We start from the raw sequence: 17,738 nt of genomic DNA on the forward strand, positions 1-17,738 counted from the left end.
GCCATTTGTTGAGATTAGTTGTTCAACATTTGTTGAATAAATACATTGAATGAAAGATGATAATGAATATAACTTTGTATAACTGAATTCAAACATTCCTAGTAGTTTTCAGGCCCCAGATTCTGAGAATCTTTGTGGTCCTGTACTTCTGCTTTTCCTCCCTTCTGGTATAGAAGGACCATTTGCAGGCTCTCTGACAGATCACCATCCAGCCTCTTGCATGTCTTCAGTACTTTGAAACTAATGAAATAGTTAATTTCATCATTAAAAAGCTTTAGTTGTAGTAGATTTGTTTTTGTAAATGGATTATGTCTCCCTGAAACTTTGGCCAACTGGTACAATGTGGGAGAAACACCTCTTTCTATGACAGCCTTCAAGTATTTAAGATAATTTGAACCTTTTTCTCACTGTGTGCATCCTTTGGCCACCTGTTTCTAGTTCCCTCAGCAGGTCCTCATTGTCAGGACTTTTAGACTCTTTCCATCCTAGTTATTTTCTTATAAATTGAAGTCAGTATTCCCTTAAAATGCAGCATTTGGAATTGCATCTGTGGAGCAGATGTTTATCGAGGGCTTCCCATGTCCTAGGTACTGCCGTACGTGCTGGGTTGCCACAGTGACCAAGACAGATCTTTTTGAAGGGAAGACAGACAATAAACAAACAGATGAATTAAATAGAACAAAAATAGATTGTAATGAGTTCTATGGAGAAAAGAGATGGGTGCTGTGGTGGGAAGTCATCGGGCAGGGTGGCTACTCTGACAGATAACCAGATTGGGGGAGGGCTTCTCTGAAGAATCATGAGAGGGTCTGGGGAGAAGCATTCTAGAAAGAACTAGGGGGGAAACCTTGGTGTACACTAAGAATTAATAGAAGTCCTCTTGCTGAGAAGATAAGCAGCTGAGGGGCAGAGTGGAGGAGGTGAAGTTGGAGAGAAGTCCGATCATGTAGCCCCGAGTGGTCCCAATAAGATTAAAACCAAGAAACAAACCAGTTCACACAAACCAGGCCTTGGTTGTGGAGCCTACTGTGGACCCGCTAGGTGGCTGCCCCGTGAGCTCTCCTAATGCAAGACAGTTTTGCAATCTTCTGCTTTGAAATGTCTTCAGAGCCAGTTCACACAGAGCACACGCTATAGATGTCATAAACACCATGATGCTTTCTTTAAATAAGAATGTGAAAAATCTTACTTACTCATGTGGTTACCATTCCTAGTGCTCTTCCTTCCCGTGTGGGGACCCAGATTTCCATGGTACCTTTTTCCTTCTGCCTGGGAGACCTCCTTTAATTTTTTTATGACCAGTGATGAGTCCTTTCAGTTATTTTATGTCCAAAGCATGTTTGTTTCACCTTCTGTTTTGAAAAACAAATTTGCAGGGTGTATAATTCTAGGTCCTTAATTGTTTTCTTTCAATATTTTAAAGATGTTGCTCTTCGGTGTCCCCTCTTGCATTGTTTTTGATGGGAAATCTGCCATCATTGCTATCATTTTTGTTTCTCTGCATGTAATGTGTGTTTCCCCTCCTACCTCCAGCTGCTTTTAAGATTTTTCTCTTTATTACTGGTTCTGAGCAATTTTACTATTATGTACCCTAGTATAGTTTTCTTTATGTTCTTGTGCTTGGAGTCTGTTGAGCTGGTATGATTTTAAAGTTATCAGAAATTTGTATTTGTCTTTTCCCTGAATCGTCTTGCTGTTTTGTATCATAGATGCTTGTCAAAGCTTTCAGGAAGACATGAGAGCCAAATAATAACTGCCTGTTAGGACAAAAGCCTTAAGGCTGTGAGTAAAGATTATGGGAGTTCATTGTCATACAGTTGATGAGGAAATTTGGTCATTTCTTTGACATTTTAAGATAACTGGAATTATAACTGATAATATTATACCAGGACCTATCAAATTACTAAGAATTTCATACCGTTTCTGGAACAGTTATTGATAATATACCCATACAAATATAACATAAGGAGGGTTAAATATGACCTTTATTTGATAGTGCTTCTTGTGCCTAATTGGTTTTACTTTTGCTTGATAATTCTTCCCATGCAAATAAGCTTAATTACTTTAACAACTCTTTCTGTTTGGGGTTTTTTGGGTCTTTCTGAAATATCCCAAAGTTAATCTGAGGTCAAAAAGTCTTCATCCAGAATTAGAGTTTTCAGAAGTTTGCAAAAAATGTCAGAAGATTCAAAACACTTAATTGAATAGGATCATGGGTACTTAGTTATCTATTTTACGAAAATGACAAAAATTTCAAAGGTAAATACAGAAGGCCATATAGTTGAAAAAAGAGAAAAAGAAGAAGAAAGACAGACTAAAGAGCTTTGGCTCTTTTCAGGGAAAAATTTAAGTAACCCAAGACCTGGCAAAGATAACACGAAGCACAGGAAATTATCTTATAAACCCCAGAATCTTTGTTTCCTAGGAGGCCCTCTGAAAAGTTAAATCCAAATTTTAATTTTTAAAAATTTTTTAGATGTTGATGGATCTTTATTTTATTCATTTATTTATATGAGGTGCTGAGAATCAAACCCAGTACCTCATGCATGCCAGGCAAATCACTACCACTGAGCTACAGCCCCAGCCCAAACCAAACTTTTTACACTCTCCTATCAAGAGAAATTTTATCATTTTAACTGAGAGATGCTCACATTCTGTTTTTGCATAATTCTGAAATTAATTATACATTCTTTTATTTTTAGCTTGCTTGGCAGCAAAAGAATTTCTTTCTTCCCAGTTTCCTATAGCCATTTAGTTTTTCTTCATTTTCCTTTTCCTCAACAAAAGCCACGTCCTCACATCTTTTCTTAACTGTCATGATAGGATTCTGTAGATTGGCAAATTTATGAATATACCTTTTCATAATTCCTAGAAGTGTCCTTCCTTGTGGTACAGTTTTTCATTGTAGCGCAGGACATGTTTACTAACACCTAGACATCTTTCATTCATCTGTCCAAAAGCAGATAAACTTTTTTTTCAGCAATTAATGTTTCAGTATTTTATGTGGACATAATCAACTTAATTCACTTGTTTTAACAATTATACTTTGATTACTCATAAAAATTTCATAAGACATTAAGTAGCTCATCATCATCTAAGTTTTTTTCTTGCTGAAAAATTTTGTAACAGATAGCATGAACTTACTTGTAATTAATTTGTTTTATAACATGAGCTTATTTGAATAGTAAACCTAGGTAGAATTAAAGTTTATGTTTGTGTCATACTTAATGCTAACACTCTGCAGGCATATCCATTTTTTTTAAAGTAAACCATTAGTATTTTTATTTACCAAAGATTACCTAAGTGATGTGATCTTAAAAGGCACTTGGGTTAGTTCCTATTTTTCTGAATGTTTTAGGAATACTTAGAATAAGCACTTGAGATTTTTACTCATGTCTGTTTAACTTTTGTAAATACATATGAACATATAGACCTAAGCATAGATAGTTTAGCATTCATTTCAAAATTTTTGCCAATACTCCAAAGCTTCTAGTTTGATAAAGGAAGCTGGATCCACCTTGTGCCTCTGGCAGCTAGAAGGTTACCCATTCTGATGGCCAAAACTTTGTATTAGAGATTTTTCATTTGCACGCTATAAGGATTTTTTAGAGAAGTTTCTTTTTCTTTCTTTCTTTTTTTTTGTGTGTGTGTGTCATTTTGGTTTTTAGAAGGTTCTGCATCCAAATCAAAGGATGCATTCCATTGTCTGAGAGCTTCAGGATCCTTCCTGTTCCAGGGCACTGCCACAATGAATTATCTTGTCTAAATTAAAGGTTTCCCAGAGTGGTCATTGTAATTCCAAGTTATCCGTTGTAAATTTCATCCATTTTTCCAAAAAGGCACACGATCTTGGTCCATAGTTGGTTTTGGACCAGTTGGAATCCATCCTTCTCTTATATTCTTTAAGAATTCTTACATTCTTAGATTCTTAACTGTGTGAAGTATCCCATTTTTCTTTCTTTTTTTTTTTTTTTATATTGGGTATTGAACCCAGGGAAACTTAATCACTGAGCCACATCCCCAGCCCTTTTTTGTATTTTCTTTAGAGATTGGGTCTCACTGATTTGCTTAGGGCCTCACTAAGGTGCTGAGGCTGGAGTTTTACTCTTGATCTTCCTACCTCAGTCTCCTTAGCTGCTGGGATTACAGGTGTGCACTACCATACCCAGCTTCAAAGTCCCACTTTTCAACAGTTGTTCTGAAGCACTGGGAATCACGTTTTCCCCTCAGTCCCTCTTTGAACAGAGTAGGATGACTGACCAAGGAACTTCAGCAGAGGCCACTAACAAAATGCACATGGCAGAGGCCTGTGATCCTAGTGACTCCAGAGGCTGAGGCAGGAAGATTGCAGTTTTAAGGCCAGACTTGGTAACTTTTTGTGAGACGCTCCCTCAAAATAAAAAAATTTAAAAAGTGCTGGGGATGTAGCTGGGGATATAAACGTCCCTAGGTTCAATTCCAGTGCCTCCCTGCTACCTGCATGTGTGTATGGGTCGGGGGATTGGAAAGTCGATTTTTGTCTAGTGGATGCTGCTCTGCTTTTTTTTTTTTTTTTTTAAACAAGCCCCTTTGGGCTGGTTTGGTGTTTCTCCTTTCATATTTTCATTATCCCAACTCTGTGAAGTAAGACTTATGTGTACATATTATGATTTTGGAAAATATGTAAATATACAAAGAAGAAAAATTAGCCCTGTGAGTCCTGCTGCTTGTGTTTGCTGCTGTAGTCGGAGCTCAACAGAGTTATCTCAGCCAGCAGCAGCCTAAGGGAGGAAAGAAGACAGGCTTGGGGACAGACCTCGCTTCCCACTCCAGATTTCCCACTCAGTAGCTGCGTGACTGTGAGCTAGTTGTTCAATATGATTTTCTCTTACACAAAATGAGAATAACAATACCTGGCGGGTAAGGTGTTTGTGGCAGTTAAATTCTAAGTGCTCAGCAGACTTTAGTTTTCTAATGTTTTCCTTTTTTAGATATGTCTTTTTTTTATAGTCCCCATTTTTTTTTTTTTTGTTTGTTTGGATGAAGACAGTAGAATTGATTTTTTTTTTCCCCTTGAAATATTTTATTTTCTTCATGAGCCATTCCCTTCTTCTGTAGTTGTAGGATGATCAGTCTTTTTCTCTAAATCTTGGGAAGGATATTTTAAGAAATATCTAGATCACACAATCAATTTTGTCTCATATTCTGTGGTTTTACTAATACCAATTCCACAACCACCCAGTCATTTTTGTCCCAAATTTCTACATCCTTATCTGTTGGAATAGCCTTTCTCCTCAGATTTCTTCAGTGGGTAAAAAGCAAAGCTCTTTATTATAGGAAATTAGGAAAATAGGAAAGTAGAAAGAACATTTGAAATCACAAGTTTTTATCTAGTGTATTTAATATTTGGCATATTTATTATTTTCATTTTTGTTATCATAGATGTGATTTCTACTATTCATGACATTTGTGTTTTGAGAAGAAGACTACTGGTAAAATTAGATAGGTTTTTTTTCTGTGCCTTAGAAAAAATACTTGGAAAATTCAGGGTTTGAGATCTGTGTACTCACATTTGGTTTCATCTAAGATAAAATATAGTGTGATACATGGAAGTCTCATTGCCTCAGAAATTTAGACAAGCCTTGTTTTTGGTCACCCTGGCACTGGTTTTGAGAATTATGTAAGGTCGAGTCTACTTTTTGTCTACCATTTAAAAAATATCTGTGTCATTTGAGTTTTAATCCTATTATTTATTATTTTCAGTATATTTGAAACCTGTAACAAATCTGAATTCTACCTTTTTTTAAAATTTCAGAGTTTTCCTTCTTTGATCCTAATGATGCCTCATGCCAGGAAATTCTCTTTGATCCCAAAACTTCCGTCTCAGAATTATTTGCCATTTTAAGACAGTGGGTTCCTCAGGTCCAGCAAAACATTGACATTATTGGAAATGAGGTAAAAAAAAATTGTTGCATTTTCCATTTTGCATTATTGTTAGGATTGTTAATGGTATAGAACCCTCCCACCCCACCCATCTGAATGGGGAGATAGTGATGAAGGTGAAGCGCTTCAAGGTTTTGCTTTTGTCCTTTGTGTTTGCATGGGCAGCGGGTGGGTGCTCTGATCTTGTCCTCCTGCTCCTCATGCTCTGTACTTTCTTACACCTGGGGTTCCAGCACTGGAGACATTTGGGTAGGGGTAGGGAGAGGCACTTTGCATATTTTCTCCTTTATACAAATTGCTTTTGCAAACTTGCATGCATTTCTTGAAGGGATTTGATCACCATCACATTCTGTCTACAATTTTGAATGATTTGACAAAGATCTGGGCTTTTAAATATAAAAATGTTTGATTCTTGGAGGGGGCCGTTCTTGACCCACATGTTGTCATATTGTAGGAGGACAGTGTTTGTACTTTCTTAAAGTAGTATTCTACTGATTGGGGAAAAGTTTTTTTTGCTCATTTTTGAGAAGAGCAATATTTTGAGTAACAGATTACTTTGGAGTCATCTTTTAAGAATTTTCTTCTGTGGGGAACAAGTTCAATATTCATTATGTTGACTGCGGGATATTCATTATTGTTGGGTGTAATTCAGGTAGGACAGACCAACTTGGCTCCCCAGCACTGATTTGGAAGTCACTGGTACTTCTGAAGTTAGGTTGTAATCATGTTTTTTCTTGGCTTTCTTAGATTCTTAAGAGAGGTTGCAATGTGAATGATAGAGATGGACTGACAGATATGACTCTTTTACATTATACTTGCAAGTCTGGAGCTCATGGTATTGGTAAGTATGTGGTAATCTGTTGCTTGCTTGGGTCATCTGCATCTGTGCTTGCTTAACCTCTGTGTGCACCAGTCAGAGACCTGGGAAGACAGTCAACAGGCAGAACTCTTCAACTGGGTGAGGAATCTGTTAGGTCCTTCCTAAACCTTGTTTCTTTTTCTCTGGAAAGTTTTATACTCTCCTGCTACCTCTCAACTTTTCTGCAGTAGGCTCCCTGTCTAATTGCTTCCTAGCTGAGAGTTAACTGGTCTGTCCTAGAATTTTCCCAAGGGCTTCCAGCAGGATCAGTCCAAAGTTCATTTTCTAGGCATAGCAATCTCCACAGAATCCCAGATTTTGTAGGCTTGAGGAGGAGGTATGTTCCAATTTAGGAAACATCTATGTGTATTTTCCAAAATTGATACTCTCCTGTGGTTTAGCATTTTATAAATCTGCCTCTAGCTAAACTATAGATTGTGATTATCTCTCCCAATTTCAGTAGTCTAATACGGAGTGCCTTAAACTTTGGGTGGTGTAAGACTCTTCCCCCACCCCCTCCATAATCCATCATTGACTGGTAATTTTGTAAAGTAAAAATGAATTTATAATATAAAAATGAAATAAAGCCCCAATATTTTTAAAAAGGCATAAAATTATATTTTAGTCAATATAGTCAGAAGAAATATTAACTAGGGAAAAAAAGTTACAAAAATTACAGATTACAGCTTGGAATTTCTAGATCCACAGTGCTCACTTTTTTTTTCTCCCTTGGAATATTTTTTTTATGATTCTTTTTAGTTATACATGACAGTAGATGCCATTTTGACATAATTATACAAGCATGGAATATATCTTGTTCTAACTCAGACCTCAGTATCTCTCCACCCCCTTCCCTCCCTCAACCTCCTGCTTTCTTCCCTCTATTGATCTTTCTGCCATTTACCCATAGTTATTTTTCCACAGCACTCACTTTGAGTAGCACATTATTTTTAAAGGCTTCATAGTATTCCATAATATGGGTGTCTCAATTTATTTAACCAGTTTTTATTATTGTACTTTTAGGTTGTTTCAGAATTTTATTTTTAATAAACAGTGCAGTAATGAAAAACTTTACAGATGAGTGTTCACAAACCTGAATATGATTATTTTCTTAGAATAAATTCCTGAAAGTGAAGCTTTTGAGGTGTTAAGGTATATTCAGTGTGCTTTGACTTTTTCCATTGGGACTTAAAAGGTGTACTGGGAAAAAATAATTTAGAAAATCTTCTTTAGGTGATGTAGAGACAGCTGTAAAATTTGCAGCTCGACTTATTGACCTGGGAGCAGATGTCAGTTTGCGGAGTCGCTGGACAAATATGAATGCTTTGCATTATGCTGCTTATTTTGATGTCCCAGAACTTATAAGACTGATTTTGAAGACCTCAAAACCAAAAGGCAAGTATTATCAGATCACTGTTAGCTGTTATTAATTGGAGATTTTAATAGTAGCATAAAATTATAGTTTAAGGCAATTTTTCTTCTAATGCATCTTGATATGCTTTCCTACCTCATTCCTCATTTTATTTCTGAGATAGTTTAGAATTTATTTCTTGAAGATTAGTTACTATCATTTCACATAAGTCTTAGTATAAAAAGACACAAAAATAGCATTCTTTGGGTTTTCCTATCTTTTCAGATTCTCCAGTGTAACATGGGTTTATGTGTAATTGATTCTAGGTGCTTTATAATTCTTTCATTTTGCTTGGGTAGCCAGGAATAGAGCAATGAGGCCTTCGGAGGTAGGCATAGAAGTAATAAAGGATTTTTTTTTAGATGGTGTTCATTTCTGAAATTCTGTGATTCTACTTAACAGATGAAATTTCAGTCCGCCCCCGTTGCCCCTCCCCGCAAAATCTCAATGGTGGTATACTAAAATTGAAGATCTTAACATCTAAATCCCAAGCCTGGCTTTTGACTTTCTGGTTCTCCTCTTGCGGGGGGAGCGGGGTGTCAGTTATCTTTGGAAAACAAGTGAAAAGCATTTCTTTAGTAAAAGAGAGTATGCTGAATTGCCCCTACTGTAGAAGACATGTTTTAGAGATTCCATAGGAAAATGGAACATTAGTTTCTAACCACAGATTCACAAGGGTGGTCAATTTTCTCTTTGAAATTTTACCTTTTCACTTTCTTAATGGTATTGGGGAAAGCCTGTATTGATGGTACCTTGTCTTTTTTAAAAAATATTTTTTTATTTGTTGATAGACCTTTATTATTTACTTATTTATATGCAGTGATGAGAAATGAACCCAGTGCCTCACACATGCCAAGCAAGTGCGCTACCACTCAGCCCCAGCCCCAGCCCCAGTCCCTTGTCTTTAATAGTTGAAGAAAGTTTGTCCTGAGCATATCTGGCTTGCCTGCAGTTGTAGGTAGGGCATGCAGGGATGGTGGTGTGTCGATTAAGGTAAATCTGCAGAACCAGAGGCATATTACATAGAAATATTTCAGAAAATGTTATAGGAAACATTCAACATGGGATTCCCAAGTCTGGAGGATTTCCTATGGTTAAGTATACCATAATGACGATTTATTGAAAGATATCAAAATGTCCTTAGAATTTCAAGATTTCTTTTCTTGTAATGAACTCCAACCCCTTTTCTTATAATGATTTGTTGAATAGAGTATTATGAATGGATGGATAGATGGATATATATTTATATATATGTGGTGTGTGTTTGTGCGCGCACACACACATTTATATGCTTAGTCTTTAATTGGTGAGAGAATTCTGCATTGTTTCACCTAGTTCGAATTGAAGTGGGAATTAGCGGTCTTTTTTTCTGCTAAGAACTAAATAGTAAATAAATATTTTAGATTTTTCAGACCATATGATCTGTTAAGTTTCATGATTATAAGCATGAAAATGTCATGTGAATGACTGTGCCTGTGATCCAATAAAACTTAGAAACAGATGGTGAGGTGGGTTTTGCCCATGGGTCATAGTTTGTTGATCCCTGACCTAAACCCTACTGCTTCGCTGTGGTTGGATAGCAAATATGAAAGAGATTTAGTGAGAGGTCATGGGAAAGCAGTAATTTATACAAATACAAATTATTGCCATTCATTACTTTTAATATAATTTGGTTTGTGATAGCTGGAAAACCCATGATAGTATCACTTGATTATAATAATAATGAACTTTATTATACTAGAAAAATAATCAGTTGATTGTTTTGGCCAGATTGTAATGCAAAGATTTTTATTCCATTGTGAAATAGTACTTCTGGTGGGTTAATTTAAGTCTTATAAAAGGCTAAAAATCCCCAAGCCCCCAAGCTTTCCATTTCCTGTTAAATTATAATAGCTAAATTTAAAATTTTAGTTAATATACTTGTCATGTTTAATTGCAGATGTGGATGCCACTTGCAGTGACTTTAATTTTGGAACGGCTTTGCATATTGCAGCGTATAACTTGTGTGCAGGTGCTACAAAATGCTTACTGGAGCTTGGAGCAAACCCCGCATTTAGGGTAAGAGGTTGAAGTAAAAGAACGAGAAAATTTATATTATCTCCTAACAGAGAGCTGAATTCAGATGTTATCAATAGAAGAACTCCTATATGATTGAGCAATTTATATATATATATACATATATACCTAAATATATATAGATATAAAGAGTATGATGAGATTTATCTTAAATACATTTAAGGCATGAATTTCAGTCCTTTTATATTAAGTTCTACAACACTTGCATTTAGGAAAGAAAACTAATCTTAAAAATATAATATTTGAGTTTTAAATATCTTTAGGTTTTGGATATATTTATAAAAAGTTAACTGTTAAATACAAAGGTATATATTAAGGTGATTTTTAAATTAGATAATACTTTAGATTATTTTGAAAAGAAAACTTATGCCAAAAGATTAAAAGTTAAAATAAGTACAAACTTTAAATATACCTCTAAGAATGTAAAAACACATTTGAAAAGCACAGTTAGCATGTGCCGTGTCTCTTGGAGCACAGGGTGATGGCCACAGTGTTAGAAGAACATGGAATTCTGTAATGAATAAGCCTGCTCACGTTAGGAAGACATCATCATCGTTGCTATTTTGTTTTCTTAACACAAGTTTCAGTTGCTAAGTTTCATGGTAGCAGAATTGTGCAACTGGCTTTCAAAAGTGAGGACATGTGCAATGTTCAGGCTCAGGGGGCTGAGGCAGGAGGATGCAAGTTCAAGGCCAGCCTGGGCAATTTAGTGAGACCCTATCTCAAAATAAAAAATAAAAAGGGCTGTGGATGTAGCTCAGGGATAGAGAGCCCCTGAGTTCAACAGTACAACATACAAAAAAAGAAAAAAAAAAAGTGAGGACCCTACAAAAGACACAAGACTACTTACGACTCATCAGCACAGTGTTTAAATTTTTTGGGGGGGCGGGGCTGGGGATGTGGCTCAAGCTTGCCTGGCATGCGAGCGGCCTGGGTTCCATCCTCAGCACCACATACAAACAAAATGTTGTGTCTGCCGAAAACTAAAAAATAAATATTAAAATTCTCTCTCTCTCTCTTTAAATTTTTTTTTTTGTTTCTCCACGTGTATTCATCTCTCTAAGAGTACACATCAGTGCTATGCATATGTTTCTTGTATTTTGTATTTTTCTTTGAAATCTCATATTTAAGTAGTCCATCACCATCCCAGAAATCTGGTAACAGGTCTTCCCTTCTCATTTTTACTCAGGACCAAGCTGACTTGAGTTTTAAAACAAAACAAACAACAACAACAACAAAATGTTGGGCAGTTGCAAACCACATGTGCCTTTAAAGCCTTAATTTAAAAAATCTGTAGGGATCCTTTGAAGATCATCAGCAGAGGAGAAGAAATGGTTTTCCATTAACAAAACTATCTTGATTCATCATATTAAAAAAGATTGAGAAACCTGGACTTTCTCATAAAGTCCAAGGTTTTTGGTTGGGGAAAATAAGGAAGGTATCTTTTCTAAGGGAAGCATAGTATGAAGAATAGGAAGGCCAAGGGCTTGGTTGGGTCAAGGTTAGGGTGCAGACGGCTGGGACTGTAACGTCATCTCTGCCAGAAATCATATCAATGATCTTGAGCCATTAATCTCTTTATCTCTGATTTTCCTAATTGGCATACTGGAAATTTCAGTATTTTTTTATTTAATTGGTTATTGTCTCTTCTACTTTAATATGAACCTGCAGAGGGCAGGGATTCTGTTTTGTTCACAAGCTTTTCCCTGACCTGAGAAGGAAGGGAGATGGCTTGTACAACAGGGTTTTTGTTATATGGACACCATGCTGATAAAGTGGGCTTGTGTCTGGTGTCTTATCTTGTCACAGGACAAATCCCAGGCTACAGTCTCTTCTTTATAGTGCAAAAGAGCATTTTTCTTGATAATAGGCCAAATTTTAGAAACATGAGAACTATAGTTTCTGTTTCTGAAATCTGAGTTACTTCCTGAGTGGACAGGAGGCCCAGGTCACCAATCCCAGGTGGCAGCGGTGGAGTAGTGGACTGTAGTCAGTGTTCCTTAATGATGGGGATGCATTTAAAGCAATGCATTGCTAGGTGATTTTGTCCTTGTGCGAACATCATAGTGTGCATTTACCTAAGTGAAGAGGCTGTGCCATCACAAGGTGATTCAGTCTAAGTCTATGGGAGCACTGTTGTATATATGGTCCCTTATTGACCAAAATGTCATTAAGTGGTGCATGGCTGTGGTTGGGTCTGGGAATGGAAAGCCAGTCAGCCCTGTGACTTCTCTTTCTAAGCTTGCCCTCTCTGTACCTGAGCAGCCAGACATGCTATCCACCTGGGCTTTGGAACCTGTCCTTCCCAGCACACAGAACACTTCTCCCTCATCTCCTGAGGATCTCCATATACACACATCTTCCAGGGAGGCCCTCCCTGGCCACTCTGTATTAATAGCTCCTCCTACACCTACCTCTGAGCCCAGGGTCTCCATTCCTTTTCTTTTCTACTGTTTTCCTTTTCTTTTCTCATTCCTTTTCTCTTACTACTGTTTAATACACCATATAACTTACTTGTTTAATTGTTTAAATTCTGTCTCTCCCACCAGAATATATGTTCTTCTTGCATAGAGTAAGTGTCCAGTAAATATTTTTGAATAAATAAAAGATACATGCGTTTAACTTAAAATTCTGCCATAAAAGAATTTCATGTGACCATCCAGGGCTCTAATTCAGTAGGAGTTGAACATGTTCTCTTTATTTGTAGAATGACAAAGGACAGATCCCTGCTGATGTTGTTCCAGATCCAGTGGACATGCCGTTGGAAATGGCCGATGCTGCAGCCACTGCTAAGGAGATCAAGCAGATGCTTCTAGATGCAGTGCCCCTGTCGTGTAGCGTCACAAAGGCCATGCTTCAAAACTGTGATCATGTTACTGCCAAGTCAATGCTTACCTCTCTCGGCTTGAAGTTAGGGGATCGTGTGGTCATCGCAGGACAGAAGGTACAGTAAGCAACTGTGGGCCCTGAAGCTATGTCCATGGCCTGTGTTCAAAGGTGTGTGCAGCATGGTCAGAGTTTTGAATTTTTTGGAAAAGGTTCAATGTAGAGGTAGGAGGTCCCTTATTGACTGAGAATATGCAATTTAGATGTAAGTTTACTATGAAGTCTGATTTATGGATGTAAACTTATTAGAACTTGATAGGGAAAGTGTCTGCGTTTGCATGGGAAAGAGTGGAGCAGAGTGGAGCTGCTGAATAAATTTAGAGGCATGAGCTGAGCAGTGATCTAGCCCCCTTGTCTGTGCAGTCCCCACCCCACCTCCAGGGGCTCCTCCCACTGCAACGGCACAGAGGCCAAGTGAGGGAGACCTTACTGTTCTTCAGTGTTTGGCTCCAAGATCCCATAAACAGAGACATGTAACCTGACAGGAAAGAGATCTATGCAAAGGAAGACTCCTCCCTCCCCTGACCCCACCCCACCAACAGTGCAGCAGACTGCAGATCCCTTTTCCTCCAGAGTGGCAGCTTCTGTGTGGCATTTGTGGTGGCCAGTTTTTTAGTTTTCTGATACCTTCTTTTCTTTTTGCCATGCTGGGGGTGGACCACACCCAGGGCCTTGTCCATGCTAGGCAAGTGCTCCATCACTGAGCTAAGCCTCCAGCTCCATCGGAGGTTCTGTTTTTGTTTTTAATTTTGACATCACTAGAGAACTTAGTATGGAGCTTGGAACAGGGAGTTCCTGCTTGGATGCTGAAATTCCCAACATCTTTACCTTTCAATATTTGAATGGGTTTTGTTGGGGGTGATGGAGATTTTTCAGAAAATTGCAATTTACAGACTTGATATGTTAAGAAAATTGATTCAAAAAGGAATCAAAGCTACAAATAATTAGGTCAAGAATGACTTTTACCAAAATAATGCCTTCACAGGACATTTATTAGTTTTTCACTGTCTGTGGAGTTAAAACATCAGGAGATTATGAATGCATGGCTTTTTAAATTTAGATTGAGTGTTAATCTTTAGTAGTATTCATTCCTATAACTGTGTCTGAGAATGTGGACCCTTAACAGAGTTATTCTTTTATTTTATCTTATTTTTCATTTTGGTTAATTCTAGCTGCACTGAAGAGCAGTCTCCAGTTGTAACGTGGACTTGTCTCTCTTTCCTTTCAGTTCCATTGATAAAGAGCTTCATGCTCTGAAGCTCGCTAACTGGGTGCCTGCACACGTAGGATTCTTATGTCTTCTTGATGAGTTAACTCTTTTATTATTATTTCATGTCCCATTTAGTGTTCCTTATTCTGAAGACTACTTTGAGACAGTGAAATTTTTAAGACTTCTATGGTAAATTTGCCAGGAGGAGGACACTTGGAATTACTAATAATTCTAAAAATTGTTTTGATATATATTTTCTTTAGGTTGGGACATTAAGATTTTGTGGAACAACTGAATTTGCAAGTGGGCAGTGGGCTGGCATTGAATTAGATGAACCAGAAGGAAAAAACAATGGAAGTGTTGGAAAAGTCCAGTACTTTAAATGTTCCCCCAAATATGGTAAGGTTGATGCTATTTAACTTACTAAGGATTAACTAAAAATAATCAGATTTTACTCTTTTATAGATTTTTTTTTTTTTTTTTTTGATGATGCTGGGGATTGAACCAGGGCTGACGCATGCAAAGCTCACACTCTACTACTGAGCTGTACCTCCAGTCTCTCTTACAGTTTTTAAATGAAACCTTTCTCCTGACTACTTATATGATTGATGAGGGGAATGGGGATTTAGCTAGAAGTTTGCTGGGGCCGCTGTGAGCCAATCATCAGCTGGCAGCTGGAAGTTTGCTGGCAGCTGGAAGTTTGCTGGGGCCCCTTCGGCTGTGGCTCTCAACATCGTGTCCCCAGCAAACTTCTAGCTGCCAACTGATTGGCTCCTCTGCAGTGATGCTCACTGGGCTGTTTCCCTGCCCTTTCAGACCACGGAGCTGCTCATTGGGGGACTTTTTTTGGCTCTGCCCACTGGACCCAGCCAATCATCCTCAAGAGCAGAAGGAGTGGGGGAGGTTGAGAGGCTTGGGGGAAGCCTGTGGTGGCAGTTGAGCTCTGAGGGTTTTCCTGAGGAGCTGTGTGGTGTGGTGTGTGTGTTCTAAAAATAAAGTTAGTTTCTTTTGACAAGTGGCTCCTGAATTGTGCCCAGCCAGACTGCGGCACTGGGTGTTAGGTGGCTGCCTGGATGGGTGTGGCATTCACCATGAGCCAAGCCGGGAGGAGAGGAGTGGGGGATGTCAGGGAGCCAGCCAGCTGCTGGAGGTTTTTACTGGATGAGGATGAATATTCGTGACTCCAACTTCTGTTGTGGCTTCCTGAAGGAGAGGTAGGAGTGGTGCAGTCAGGTTGCAGGCCTTGCCTCAGATCAGCATCTCTATAGAAGCACTCAACAGATGTTAACCCTTGGCTCTTATAAATTTACCAAAATTACTAGTTTCTTTTTTGTTACATTTAGGACGGAGCCTTGGGGATTTGTCTACTAAGAATTTTTTTGTGTTTACAAAATTTGCTCACTATGTAAAATTTAAAAAACAAAAAAGGAGAAAGAAGAAAATAAAAATCACCTGTACTTTTTTTTTTTCTCTTTAGTATTTCTCCCACAAAATTTGGATCATGAATATAGTAGTTACATGTTCTGCATCTTTACTTGACATCCTATTATAATTTCCCTGAATCTTTAAGTATTATTTGAAAATGGGATTTTTTTAATGGCTCTATTTCCTTTAATTTTTCCAATTGGGTGAAAATTTCTGTTTGGATTCACATTTCTCTGGTTGTGGCAAAATAGAACATTTAAAATGTTTTGTTTTACTATATGTATTTTTTGTATTATTAGCAGTTGTCTATTCATATTATTTGCCCATTTAAATTGATATATTAGTGTTTTCTTAAAAAAAGAAACTGATATATGAGTTTTAGAAAATACATTATTTAGAATATTGGCCCTTATATTTATTATAGATATTTTGCTCAATTTGTCATTTGCCTTTGAACTTTGTTTACAGTGTTTTGGGGCATCTAGTTATACACAGTGAAAAGGTTTTCCTTTATAAATTGTTGTATTGCTTTCATTCCTTGATGGATAGTTCTTTCTAATCCAAAGGTTAGTAACAATGTATTTTATTACTTTGAATATTTTAATTTTTTTACATGTGATTATGTAATTCACTTAAAGCTTACTGGTTAGTGGTGTAAGATTAAGGTTTTAATTTTAGTTTTCCTCTGGTAACTGTCAAGCAGACTAAGGGCAGGACCAAAAACCTTTAGCTACACACAGAGCAGATGTAAATCAGACTTAGGGGAAATAGTTTGTCTAGAAATTGCATGTGGACTTCCAAACCCATCATTCCAAGGTATTGATTCAGCTCAGCACCCCAAGAACAGTCAGTCCTGCTTTAGGTACCAAGGCCTGCTGGGGTGGGAATCCTGTGTTGGATATATGAAGGTGGGAGTAACCTTTCCTGCTGACTCAGCCAGGCTCCCTAAGGTACTTAAGGTGGAGGAGAGTTGGTGAATCCCCTGCAAACCAGAAGCTAAAACATTTGTTTCTTCTGAGCAATGTTTCTCTTTCTCTGTTTTGAAATCTGTCCTTTTCCCTTCTTTTATTACAAATTAAGTTCTTATAAATGCTGTGGTCTGTTTCAGGATTGCTTTTTTCTAATGATCTTTTGATTCTAGCACATATTAGTTTTTTTTAATTGTAGAAGTTTTATAATAAATTTTAATACTCGGTGGTAATACTGGCTTAATGTCTTTTAATAATTACCAAAGTGAATACATGAACCTAGTTTGATAAGTTGATTTATATTCTGAAGCTTATTAAATGAATCAAAACCCTCCTTTGACTTATCTTTCCCTGCCTTCTGAGTCTGGCTCTTTAGCGGCGAAAGCTTTTTCAACTCCTTTTAGCTGTATCTTCTGATATTAGTATCCATGTTTATAAATAGTATATTATATGACTCTTCCTTGATTTTTCCAGCTTTAAACATCTGTTGGCTTAGTATTTAGAGATTCATTGCTCTTCTCTTCTAAGTCAGTTTCTTTCTTGTTGTTTTAGAGGAGCCTACTGTTCAGTAGCTTTCTGACAAAGGATGCATGAGAAATAAAATGTTTTGAGACTTTCCATTCTAAAAATGTGTTTACTTTTCTGGGCAGGGAGTGCATGCTTGTAATTGTAGCAGCTTGGGAGGCTAAGGCAGGAGGATAGCAAGCTTGAGATCAGTTTCAGCAATTTACCAAGTCCCTGTCTCAAAATAAAAAATAAAACCGGGACTGGGTTGTGGCTCAGTGGTAGAGCATTTGCCTAGGATGTATAAGGTCCTGAGTACTGCAATCAATCAATCAATCAATCAAAAATATTTCTACCATCCTGTATTGCATGATGATGATGGTTTGGGATAAGAAATGTTGAGCACATGTTCCCTCAGTATTTTGAAGGTGATCTTCTATTATCTAATGTAGAGTTTGGTGAACTTTCTGTAAAGGG

At 37.4% G+C, this 17,738-nt stretch overlaps 1 protein-coding gene across 1 annotated transcript in view; it reads left to right on the forward strand.

The window, feature by feature from the left end:
* Positions 1–17,738, forward strand: part of Clip4 (CAP-Gly domain containing linker protein family member 4) — a 54,430-nt gene that overhangs the window by 6,863 nt on the left and 29,829 nt on the right. Inside the window, exons 3-8 of the mRNA XM_027933521.2 lie at positions 5,795–5,934; positions 6,670–6,763; positions 8,015–8,176; positions 10,132–10,250; positions 12,976–13,212; positions 14,628–14,763. Coding sequence (XP_027789322.2) covers positions 5,795–5,934; positions 6,670–6,763; positions 8,015–8,176; positions 10,132–10,250; positions 12,976–13,212; positions 14,628–14,763 — 888 coding nt within the window. The remainder of the gene's footprint in view (positions 1–5,794; positions 5,935–6,669; positions 6,764–8,014; positions 8,177–10,131; positions 10,251–12,975; positions 13,213–14,627; positions 14,764–17,738) is intronic.

The sequence above is a fragment of the Marmota flaviventris genome, chromosome 14, assembly GCF_047511675.1.
Source record: "Marmota flaviventris isolate mMarFla1 chromosome 14, mMarFla1.hap1, whole genome shotgun sequence".
Taxonomy (NCBI): Eukaryota; Metazoa; Chordata; class Mammalia; order Rodentia; family Sciuridae; genus Marmota; species Marmota flaviventris.